Source organism: Cherax quadricarinatus, chromosome 49 (assembly GCF_038502225.1).
Source record: "Cherax quadricarinatus isolate ZL_2023a chromosome 49, ASM3850222v1, whole genome shotgun sequence".
Lineage (NCBI taxonomy): Eukaryota > Metazoa > Arthropoda > Malacostraca > Decapoda > Parastacidae > Cherax > Cherax quadricarinatus.
Genome location: NC_091340.1, coordinates 25941089 through 25954313, shown reverse-complemented (window position 1 = coordinate 25954313; position 13225 = coordinate 25941089). Strand labels below are relative to the sequence as shown.

Sequence of the window (13225 nt, the reverse complement as noted above, 5' to 3'; positions counted from 1 at the left end):
AGGTCTAACATGGCACAGCTATCACAGATGAGTCTGAGAGATGGTGTGACTTACTTTTCCAGCCCTAGTGTTATGAGACGGATGTAATTAATCTCATGAAGTGAACATCGTAAAGGCACAGTGCAAACACAGCTTCGAGAGTAGGTATGATACATCGCAGGAGACCAACACAGAGCTAGACCACTCACCAATACAGTTTCTGGGTCCTAGACCGAAGGGCAGGTAAGTGCCTGACTTAATCTGGTCCTTGTTGGGTGGCAGGAAGCGGTCTGGAGAGAAGGTCTCAGGGTCAGACCAGTATCGAGGGTCGTGGTGAAGACTCCAGATGGGTATTCCAATTACAGACTTCTCAGTAAGGACCACCTTGGTCCCAGGAACGCTAAAAAGCAAAAAAACACCATTCGTTAAGACGAAATATGAAAAACATAGACGAAATTAATCTATAGTACATTAGACGCATATAAATCTGTTAAATATCATACGATAACAATATGCTGGCGGGCATGACACATGCTGTCAGATGAACATCAGAAGGAATTGATGTTTCAAAGAGTATTTCGACCTTCAACCAAGTCCTCCATCTCTTAATTCCCCCGTGAACATGTGGGCTGCCCTTCATCATGTACAGGTGTTCGTCACACCTGTATTGTCATTTATTACAGGTGTTTTTTCAGGTGTTAGAACTTGGACAATATCTTACGTGTAAGGCTTAGTGCATTGCCTCTCTGTGAAGTGTGCCACTGGGTACAGTCTCAGGGTCTCTGCAATGTTATTATAATTATTATTAGTAGTAGTAGTAGTGATGATAGTAGTAGTATAATATTAGTAGTATAGTGGTGGTAGTAGTAGTAGTAGTAGTAGTAGTAGTAGTAGTAGTAGTAGTGGTATTCTTTTCATTAAAATTATTTGTATTATTATTATTATTATTATTATTATTATTATTATTAGTGACTGGTGCGTGTAGGTACTTGTGCTTGAAATGGGTCTAGTCTCAGCTTCTGGGCCCTGCCTCTCAGCCAGCCACTACTGGCACCCAGTATCCCTCCCAACCTTCGTTAGGCCTTGTCATACCCATGCCCAAAGCTGCCTATAGTGTCAGACACACCTGAGATGCAAGCATCCAGGTACTTGGCCTCCATAAGATCTTGGTAGGAGATTGTTCCATCCACAGCGATCTCTCTCAGTTCCTGACGAAGGCGCTGTTGGTGGGACTGGTGCTGAGCTAGGAGGAAGGCGACAAAGGAGATTGTGTTGGCTGTGGTGTCGTAGCCAGCTAGGATGAACAGGATGCTCTCAGCTACTATGGTACTCATCTTCAGTGCTGAGGAGAGAGAGAGGTAAGTACTTACCATTAACACCACTGTTGGAATCCCACTGCTGCCACTAGTGTGGTGGCAGCAGTGCTTTCACTAGTGTGGTGGACTCTGCACCATTGCTGTCACCAGTGTGGTAGACTCTGAACCACTGCTGTCACCAGTGTGGCAGACTCTGCACCACTGCTGTCAACAGTGTGGTAGGCTCTGCACCACTGCTGTCAACAGTATGGTAGACTTTGCACCACTGCTGTCAACAGTATGGTAGACTCTGCACCACTGCTGTCAACAGTGTGGTAGAATCTGCACCACTGCACTAACAATGTTTCACAAGAAGATGAACGAGACAGTAATTGATACATTACGATATTTAGAAGTCTTGGAGGTGGGGTCACTCTGGTGGTCTCTGGACTCCATCATGAGATCCAGGAAGTCTCCTCTCTTCTCTCCTGCTTCTCGCTGCTTGATAGTCTCTATTATCACGTCCCTGAAGAAGAATACCTCAGGCTGGGTGAAGCTCATCTTCAGGACGTTGCTGAGCTTGGGGAAACATAAGAAGAATATTATTTTTATCATTCTGATTGTGCTGGTCTTGAAAATGTTTTCCACCTGTGTGTTGAATGTGGAATGGCCGTCTCTGAGTGAGTTGGTGTCCATGCCAAAGGCGCAGGATGAGATGACCTCTAGGGTGTAGAGACCAAAACATTTCTTCAGCTTAATGGATGTTTTGGTCTTCAACTCTCTGTGAATGTAATCCAACAGAGCATCAGCCTTCTGCTCCACAAGTGGATACATTCCCTTCATCCGGCCGGATGTGAAGCTGGGAGACAGCACGGAGCGGATGCCTTTCCAGTGGGTCCCTGAGGCTTGTGTCAGCATCTCATTGAGGATCTCATCCTTGTCTGAGGTAAAGTTGAAGATTCGACGGTCGACGAAGTAGTCGAAGTCCTTGATCAGTACTGCTTTGACAAGCTCTGGGTCAGCAATCATCAGCGTGGGTTTCATCATCTCGTAGAACCCACACACAGTTGAATCCCCGAGGCTCCTGTAAACCTATCAACACAAACGTAAGTTCAGAGTCTGCAGTCACCAGTCTGGACTTCAACAACTTAGAACCCACACACAGAGTTGAACCCCCGAGGCTTCTTGGATTTTATAAAAACATAAGAAAGAAGAAGCACTGAATCAGGCCTACTGGCTCATGCGAGACAGCTCCAACTCACACCCACCCACACCCGTTCATGTATTTATTTTACCTATTTTTAAAACTACACAAGGTTTTAGCTTCAGTGATGCTACTCGGGAGTTTGTTCCACTCATCCACAACTCTATTACCAAACCAGTGCTTTCCTATATTATTCTGAATCTAAATTTTTCTAACTTGAAACCATTATTGCGAATCCTGTCTTAGTTAAATATTTTTAGCACATTATTTACATTCCGTTTATTTATTCCCGTTTTCCATTTACACATATACCCATATTTCCAGCCGTTTCAAAATTTTCTAACATATCTCATTATTTATCTTATAATAACTTCTCGAAGCTAATGTTATGCAGATTATTATAAGATAATAACTACTACTGCTAACTATTTTTAAACACAATCACAATTTATCCACAATTCCTGAGGTGTTTAAGAATGCAATCACAATCTGACAATCTCTGGGGTATTTCAGGAGGCATACAATCACCACCAAACAATATATGGGATGTCTCAGGGCACACAATCACGAGCCAAGCAATCTCTGGGGTGTTTCAGGACACAATCACAACAATATCTGGGGTGTCTCAGGGGCACACAATCACCAACCAAACAATCTCTGGGGTGTTTCAAGACACAATCAAAACTTAACAATCTCTGGAAAGTTTCAAGACACAAAGACAGCCTAACAACAATCTCTGGGGTGTTGCAGAAGGACAAAATCATCATTAAACAATATCTGGGGTGTCTCAGGGACGCACAATCACCAACCAAACCATCTCTGGAGTGTTTCGAGGCACAATCACTACCTAACAGCAATCTCTAGGGTGTTTCGAGGCACAATAACCATCTAACAACAATCTCTGGGATATTTCAAGGCACAATCACTACCTCACAATAATCTCTGGCGTATTACAAGGCACAATCACAACACGACAACAATCTCTGAGGGTGTAGATACAATCACTACCTAATAACAACCTCTGGGGGTGTTTCGAGGTACAATCACCACCTAACAACAATCTCTGGGGATGTTTCAAGACACAATCACCACCTAACAGCAATCTCTGGGGTGTTTCAAGACATAATCACAACCTAACAATATCTGGGGTGTCTCACGGCACAAAATCTCAACCAAACAATCTCTGGGTGTTTCAAGACACAATCACGAGTTAACAACAATCTCTGGGTGTTTCAAGACACAATCACGAGTTAACAACAATCTCTGGAGTGTTGCAGAAGCACAAAATCATCATTAAAGAACATCTGGGGTGTCTCAGGGGTGTACAATCAACAACCAAACCATCTCTGGAGTGTTTTGAGGCACAATCACTACCTAACAACAATCTCTGGCGTGTTTCGAGGCACAACAGACATAGCCCCACTCCACAAAGGGGGCAGTAAAGCAACAGCAAAGAACTACAGACCAATAGCACTAACATCCCATATCATAAAAATCTTTGAAAGGGTCCTAAGAAGCAAGATCACCACCCATCTAGAAACCCATCAGTTACACAACCCAGGGCAACATGGGTTTAGAACAGGTCGCTCCTGTCTGTCTCAACTACTGGATCACTACGACAAGGTCCTAAATGCACTAGAAGACAAAAAGAATGCAGATGTAATATATACAGACTTTGCAAAAGCCTTCGACAAGTGTGACCATGGCGTAATAGCGCAACAGACATAGCCCCACTCCACAAAGGGGGCAGTAAAGCAACAGCAAAGAACTACAGACCAATAGCACTAACATCCCATATCATAAAAATCTTTGAAAGGGTCCTAAGAAGCAAGATCACCACCCATCTAGAAACCCATCAGTTACACAACCCAGGGCAACATGGGTTTAGAACAGGTCGCTCCTGTCTGTCTCAACTACTGGATCACTACGACAAGGTCCTAAATGCACTAGAAGACAAAAAGAATGCAGATGTAATATATACAGACTTTGCAAAAGCCTTCGACAAGTGTGACCATGGCGTAATAGCGCACAAAATGCGCGCTAAAGGAATAACAGGAAAAGTCGGTCGATGGATCTATAATTTCCTCACTAACAGAACACAGAGAGTAGTCGTCAACAGAGTAACGTCCGAGGCAGCTACGGTGAAAAGCTCTGTTCCACAAGGCACAGTACTAGCTCCCATCTTGTTCCTCATCCTCATATCCGACATAGACAAGGATGTCAGCCACAGCACCGTGTCTTCCTTTGCAGATGACACCCGAATCTGCATGACAGTGTCTTCCATTGCAGACACTGCAAGGCTCCAGGCGGACATCAACCAAATCTTTCAGTGGGCTGCAGAAAACAATATGAAGTTCAACGATGAGAAATTTCAATTACTCAGATATGGTAAACATGAGGAAATTAAATCTTCATCAGAGTACAAAACAAATTCTGGCCACGAAATAGAGCGAAACACCAACGTCAAAGACCTGGGAGTGATTATGTCGGAGGATCTCACCTTCAAGGACCATAACATTGTATCAATCGCATCTGCTAGAAAAATGACAGGATGGATAATGAGAACCTTCAAAACTAGGGAGGCCAAGCCCATGATGACACTCTTCAGGTCACTTGTTCTATCTAGGCTGGAATATTGCTGCACTCTAACAGCACCTTTCAAGGCAGGTGAAATTGCCGACCTAGAAAATGTACAGAGAACTTTCACGGCGCGCATAACGGAGATAAAACACCTCAATTACTGGGAGCGCTTGAGGTTTCTAAACCTGTATTCCCTGGAACGCAGGAGGGAGAGATACATGATTATATACACCTGGAAAATCCTAGAGGGACTAGTACCGAACTTGCACACGAAAATCACTCACTACGAAAGCAAAAGACTTGGCAGACGATGCACCATCCCCCCAATGAAAAGCAGGGGTGTCACTAGCACGTTAAGAGACCATACAATAAGTGTCAGGGGCCCGAGACTGTTCAACTGCCTCCCAGCACACATAAGGGGGATTACCAACAGACCCCTGGCAGTCTTCAAGCTGGCACTGGACAAGCACCTAAAGTCAGTTCCTGACCAGCCAGGCTGTGGCTCGTACGTTGGTTTGCGTGCAGCCAGCAGCAACAGCCTGGTTGATCAGGCTCTGATCCACCAGGAGGCCTGGTCACAGACCGGGCCGCGGGGGCGTTGACCCCGAAACTCTCTCCAGGTCTCCAGGTAAACAATCACCATATAACGACAATCTCTGGAGGTGTTATAAGGCACAATCACAACCCAACAACAATCTCTGGTGGTGTTTCAAGGCACAATCACAACACGACAACAATCTCTGAGGGTATAGATACAATCACCACCTAACAATCTCTGTGGGTGTTTCAATGCATAATAACCACCTAACAACAATCTCTGGGGGTGTTTCAATACATAATCACCACCTAACAACAATCTTAGGGGTCTTTCCAGGCACAATCACAACACGACAACAATCTCTGAAGGTATAGATATAATCACCACCTAACAACAAACTCTGTGGGTGTTTAAACGAATAATCACCACCTAACAACAATCTCAGGGGGTTATTCAAGGCACAGTCACAACACGACAACAATCTCTGAGAGTATACAATCGCCACCTAACAACAATCTCTGGGGGTGTTTCAATGCATACTCACAACCTAACAACAATCTTTGGGGGTCTTTCAAGGCACAATCACAACACCACAACAATCTCTCAGGGTATAGATACAATCACCACCTAACAGCAATCTCTGGGGGTGATTCAATGCACATTCACTACCTAAAAACAATCTCTGGGGGTGTTTCAATGCACAATCACCACCTAACAACAATTCTGGGGGTTCTTCAATGCACATTCACCACCTAAAAACAATCTCTGGGGGTGTTTCAATACATAATCACCACCTAAGAATCTCTGGGGGTCTTTCAAGGCAAAATTTTTTTATTTATATTGTTATTTATTTATGTCTTTGCAAATAGTACATTGAGATTATGTATTTACAAATAATGGGTTGCAATGCAACGAGAGCCTCTATTATGCCTAGGCATTATGGGCCAACTTAACATTATTGGCTTACAGACTACTTAACACTAATGATTGTATCATAGTTGTATAGTAGATTATTAATTATAAGTGAATCTAACCGATATAAGACAAAAGATATATTTATATATTCAAAAATGCTTTTTGTGAAAACAATGATTCAATTATATTCCTGTCGACAATGGATAAAAGGTTCAAAAGTAATTGTTGAAATTATGATATGGGAATACGTATTGAGTATGTGAGTACTGAGTATTTAGCATTTAGTCTAGGGTGATTAAGTGGCTTTTGAGAAGAGTCTTAAATTGATTTTCAGACTGGGTTACTTTAGTATCTTCTGGTAATGAATTCCATATTTTGGGGCCCTTTATGTGCACAGAGTTTTTACACAGTGTGATATGGACACGAGGTATATCAAAAAGAGATCTGTGTCTTGTGTTGTGGTCATGTGTCCTGTTAACGTTGGTGAGAAGTTTGAGTGGATTGTTTATATTTGCGTGTATTGTTCTGTGTATGTAGTAGGCGTTATGTTAAGTGGATCATTTGCAGCTTTGTTTCCAAACTGAATGAAATAGGTTTTATCAGTATTCAGGGTAAGTTTATTAGTCATCTTCCAGGCAGATATTTTCTGAAATTCGGCACTGACAATGTTGGCGAGTATGACTGGGTTTGGGTGGGAGAAGACGTATGTAGTGTCATCTGCAAATAATATGGGTTTGAGTAGCTGTGATGTATTCGGTAGATCATTGATGTAGATGAGAAAGAGGAGTGGTCCAAGGACACTTCCTTGTGGGACTCCTACTGTGATTGGTTGGGAGGAAGAGTTTGCACCATTTGCATACACATATTGAATTCTGCTACTAAGGTATGACTTTAGGTAGTTGAGGGAGTGGCCTCTGATACCATAGTGCGTTAATCTAGAGTACAGCAGTTCATGGTTGCGTAAATCAGTGAAAATGCCCAGCGGGGCGTCTGTCTTTTCGAGTGCGGTATATATTAGTTCTAGCATGTGTATGATAGCGTCATTTGTGCTTTTATTATTCCTGAATCCAAACTGACAAGGGTTTAATATGTTGTGTGAGACGAGGTAGGAATAGATCCGTCTAAGAATTAATATTTCAAAGATTTTAGAGAGCAGTGGTAAGTTAGATATTGGTCTATAGTTATTCAAGTCAGCATGGTCACCTCCTTTATGGATCGGAGTGACCCTCGCTATTTTGAGGATTGTTGGGAAGGTAGATGATTCAATGGATTTGTTAAAGAGTGTAGCAATAATTGGTGACAATACTTGAGAAGCTTATTGTACATAAAAGCAAGCAAGTTATTTATGTCTCCTGCCTTGTTTTTAAGGATGTTGATGATGAGCGAGACTTCAGTGGGGTTGGTTGGAGCTAGGAATAGCGTATTTGGGTAGGTACCTATGAGGTAGTCTGATGGACGGGTGTTTGTGCTTGGTATTTTGCTCACTAGATTTTTTCCTGTGGAGAAGAAAACATTGAGTCTGTTTACTGTTTCAGTTGGTGTGAGTTGGGGTTCGTCTGATTTTGTTAATTTGATTGTATTGTTTTTGGATAGCTTTTTAATTCCAATAATTTCAGAGAGAGTTTTCCAGATATTTTTCATATCACCTTTGTTATGTAATCTATTCTCATAATACAATTTTTTAGATCTTATCAGGCTGGTAAGTGCTGATTAGTATTATTATTATTATAATCAAAAAGAAGCGCTAAGCCACAAGGGCTATACAGCTGCTGATTAGTAACGTTTAGACTGTTATCTAGTTATTTGACCCATTCTATACTGTTTTTCATATTTGTGCTTTGTGTTAATGGATTTGAGGATGCTTGGTGTTAGCCAGGCATTATTCAGTCTCTTTGCTGTGATCTGTTTGGTTTTTTGGGGACAATGTTTGTTATAGAGGCTTTGGGCTTTTTTTAGAAAATTATTTATACATTCATTCATATCTGTATATGTTTCAAGCTCATTTTGCCAATCAATGTTATTCATAGCTGCTATAAAATTGTTAACTGCTGTCTCGTTATGTAGTCTGAAAGTTACTTTAGTAATGTCTTGTGGCAGTTTGCCCAGATTAGTTATGAGAAAGGTTGGGTAGTGGTCTGTAGTGTTGTCTGTGATTATGCCTGATTTTAAAGGGGTGTTTCAAGGCACAATCACCACCTAACAATCTCTGGGGGTATTTCAAGGCACAATCATCACCTAACAATCTCTGGGGGTATTTCAAGGCACAATCATCACCTAACAATCTCTGGGGGTATTTCAAGGCACAATCACCACCTAGCAATCTCTGGGGGTATTTCAAGGCACAATCATCACCTAACAATCTCTGGGGGTATTTCAAGGCACAATCATCACCTAACAATCTCCGGGGGTGTTTCAAGGCACAATCACTTAACAATCTCTCACCTCGTCAGCATACAGCCATCTTGGGTACTTCTTGGAGATGAACTTATGCATGTGACCCAGGATGGGCAGTGCCCCAGGGGCAGTGGGCACCCCACGCAATGCCCAGTAGTTGAGGTGGTGCTTAGAGTATGCTAACACTGCCGTCACCACCACCACCAACACCGCCAGCACCACCAGCATCACCATCCTCACCCTGCAATGTATCAGTGTGGTGGTTAATATTGCATGGGTGGGGTCAGGAGCTATGGCTCGACCCTTACAACCACGTGTGAGTACAGGAAGGTAAGGCGAAGTAGAAGGTTCAGAGTGGACCCATGGTTCACCCAGAGATGTAGAGTGAACCATGGTTCACCCAGAGGTGTAGAGTGAACCATGGTTCACCCGGAGATGTTGACTGAACCATGGTTTACCCAGAGATGTTGAGTGAACCATGGTTTACCCAGAGATGTAGAGTGAACCATGGTTTACCCAGAGATGTAGAGTGAACCCATGGTTCACCCAGAGATGTAGAGTGAACCCATGGTTCACCCAGAGATGTAGAGTGAACCCATGGTTCACCCAGAGATGTAGAGTGAACCCATGGTTCACCCAGAGATGTAGAGTGAACCCATGGTTCACCCAGAGATGTAGAGTGAACCATGGTTCACCCAGAGATGTAGAGTGAACCCATGGTTCACCCAGAGATGTAGAGTGAACCCATGGTTCACCCAGAGATGTAGAGTGAACCCATGGTTCACCCAGAGATGTAGAGTGAACCCATGGTTCACCCAGAGATGTAGAGTGAACCCATGGTTCACCCAGAGGTGTTGAGTGAACCATGGTTCACCCAGAGGTGTTGAGTGAACCATGGTTCACCCAGAGGTGTTGAGTGAACCATGGTTCACCCAGAGGTGTTGAGTGAACCATGGTTCACCCAGAGGTGTTGAGTGAACCATGGTTCACCCAGAGGTGTTGAGTGAACCATGGTTCACCCAGAGGTGTTGAGTGAACCATGGTTCACCCAGAGGTGTTGAGTGAACCATGGTTCACCCAGAGGTGTTGAGTGAACCATGGTTCACCCAGAGGTGTTGAGTGAACCATGGTTCACCCAGAGGTGTTGAGTGAACCATGGTTCACCCAGAGGTGTTGAGTGAACCATGGTTCACCCAGAGATGTAGAGTGAACCATGGTTCACCCAGAAACGTAGAGTGAACCATGGTTCACCCAGAGATGTTGAGTGAACCATGGTTCACCCAGAGATGTAGAGTAAACCATGGTTCACCCAGAGATATAGTGAACCATGATTCACCGAGAAATACAGTGAACCATGGTTCACCCAGAGATGTAGAGTGAACCATGGTTCACCCAGGGACGTAGAGTGAACCATGGTTCACCCAGAGATGTAGAGTGAACCATGGTTCACCCAGTGATACAGTGAACCATGGTTCACCCAGAGATATAGTGAACCATGGTTCACACAGAGATGTAGAGTGAACCATGGTTCACCAAGAGACGTAGAGTGAACCATGGTTCACCCAGAGATATTGAGTGAACCATGGTTCACCCGGAGAAGTAGAGTGAACCATAGTTCACCCAGAGACGCAGCGTGAACCATGGTTCACCCAAAGATGTACGGTGAACCATGGTTCACCCAGATATGTAGAGTGAACCATGGTTCACCCAGAGATGTAGAGTGAACCATGGTTCACCCAGAGATGTAGAGGGAACCATGCTTCACCCAGAGATGTAGAGTGAACCATGGATCACCCAGAGATGTAGAGGGAACCATGGTTCACCCAGAGATGTGGAGTGTACCATGGATCACTCAGAGATGTAGAGTGAACCCATGGTTCACCCAGAGATGTAAATTTCAACCCATGGTTCATCCAGAGATGTAGAGTGAACCATGGTTCACTCAGAGATGTAGAGTGAACCCATGGTTCACCCAGAGATGTGGAGTGTACCATGGTTCAGCCAGAGATGTACAGTGAACCATGGTTCACCCAGAGATGTAGAGTGAACCATGGTTCACGCAGAAATATAGAGTGAACCATGGTTCACCCAGAAATATAGAGTGAACCATGGTTCACCTAGAGATGTAGAGTGAACCATGGTTCACCCAGAGTTGTAGAGTGTACCATGGTTCACCCAGAGATGTAGAGTGAACCATGGTTCACCCAGAGATGTAGAGGGAACCATGGTTCACCCAAAGATGTAGAGTGAACCCATGGTTCACCCAGAGATGTATAGTGAACCCTGGTTCATCCAGAGATGTAGAGTGAACCATGGTTCAACCAGAGATGTACAGTGAACCATGGTTCAACCAGAGATGTACAGTGAACCATGGTTCACCCAGAGATGTAGAGTGAACCATGGTTCACCCAGAGATGTAGAGTGAACCATGGTTCACCCAGAAATATAGAGTGAACCATGGTTCACCTAGAGATGTAGAGTGAACCATGGTTCACCCAGAGTTGTAGAGTGTACCATGGTTCACCCAGATATGTAGAGTGAACCATGGTTCACCCAGAGATGTAGAGGGAACCATGGTTCACCCAGAGATGTAGAGTGAACCATGGTTCACCCAGAGATGTAGAGGGAACCATGGTTCACCCAAAGATGTAGAGTGAACCCATGGTTCACCCAGAGATGTACAGTGAACCATGGTTCACCCAGAGATGTACAGTGAACCATGGTTCACCCAGAGATGTAGAGGGAACCATGGTTCACCCAGAGATGTAGAGTGAACCATGGTTCACCCAGAGATGTAGAGTGAACCATGGTTCAACCAGAGATGTACAGTGAACCATGGTTCACCCAGAGATGTACAGTGAACCATGGTTCATCCAGAGATGTAGAGTGAACTCATGGTTTACCCAGAGATGTAGAGTGAGCCATGGTTCACCCAGAGATGTAGAGTGAGCCATGGTTCACCCAGAGATGTAGAGTGAATCATGGTTCACCCAGAGTTGTACAGTGAACCATGGTTCACCCAGAGATGTAAAGTGAACCATGGTTCACCTAGAGGTGTAGAGTGAACCGTGGTTCACCCAGAGATGTATAGTGAACCATGGTTCACCCAGAAGTGCCAAGAGGTAACAACTATGCCTACAAGAATCATGGAAGAAATATAGGAAGTAAAGAATACAAGAGAAGAAGGAAGGAGAAGCATCAGGAAGGAATATTTATGGGTAAGAAGAGAGAATGAACGTTTGTCTGAGAATAACACAACAGTGGAAAGGAATTCTGAGATAAAGTTGCTACACAGCCACACCAGGAGGAAGAAAACAGTGAAATGCGAGGTAATGATGCTGACGGAGGAAGGAAGGGGGGAAGAAAGGCTCTAGGAAATGACCAGGAAGTCTGTAAGGAGCTCAGCCAGAATTTTAAGAAGTTATTCACGGAGGAGACTGGGAGGGTGATAGGGTGAGTGCACCAGCGAGTACTGTATACAATACATACACCAGGAGAGGTGAAGAAGACACCTGGAAGACTGTGTGGTGAGTTAGTATATCGTTGGTGGGTCCTAAGAGAGACAGCAGAGGTACTAGAGTCTGGGAGAATGTTACTTGTGGTTGGACAAGTTATTATATTCCAGTAAGGCAGCAGAGGCACTGTGTGTGCCACCAGTGAAAACTGCCAGAATGTATATGAAGGCACTTTACAAAAGAGCTGACTGTATATAATTGCAAATAAGTTCGATTTTTTGCACAACTTACCAGGTGTGATGTGTTCTTCAGAAGTGAACAGTTATAAAAGACTGTGAATGTGTTGTAAGGCAGGTCTGTTCTCCAGGAAATAACTGCGAGCACTGTACCACAACAACCCACTTGTTATCACTGTGAAGCCACAAGCGGGTTGCTGGCTTGGTTTTATTGGGTGGAGGAGAATTTCAAGTCTATCTGCCACACCAGGGTCATTAATACTGCCTGTTCACCACGAGACAAGAATTCTTTAATACCTATAATACTAATTAATGTAAACTGCCAGTGTATATACACTGATATACATCACTCAGTGTATATTTTCCTGCCATTCACGGCAACTAGTATTACCAGAAGCGATGACAAAGTAGTGAATGACATTCATGTCCTGACTGACTCATTCTCAGTAAAAGGAATTACTTCACCACCCAAAACATGCCTCTCCTACACAATCGAATGATAGATGACGGTAGAATAATAGACAATATAGGGAGAAGAATAGACCGTGAGGCATCATCCGCACGATCATCTGATCTCAAGGTTATGTGCCTGAGGGGAAAGCTGCAAGTCATCATGACTCAGCAGAAAT

The 13225-nt window shown here is 43.8% G+C and overlaps 1 protein-coding gene across 2 annotated transcripts in view; it reads right to left on the bottom strand.

Moving 5' to 3' along the window:
• Positions 1–12807, bottom strand: part of LOC128697048 (cytochrome P450 6k1) — a 39622-nt gene extending 26815 nt beyond the window's left edge. For both annotated transcript variants that reach the window (XM_070095301.1, XM_053788562.2), the window contains exons 1-6: positions 12652–12807; positions 8954–9146; positions 1679–2366; positions 1106–1321; positions 701–761; positions 189–379 (exon numbers count right to left, since the gene is read on the bottom strand). In XM_070095301.1, coding sequence (XP_069951402.1) covers positions 189–379; positions 701–761; positions 1106–1321; positions 1679–2366; positions 8954–9139 — 1342 coding nt within the window. In that variant the 5' untranslated portion in view covers positions 9140–9146; positions 12652–12807. The remainder of the gene's footprint in view (positions 1–188; positions 380–700; positions 762–1105; positions 1322–1678; positions 2367–8953; positions 9147–12651) is intronic.
• Positions 12808–13225: the final 418 nt, after the last annotated feature.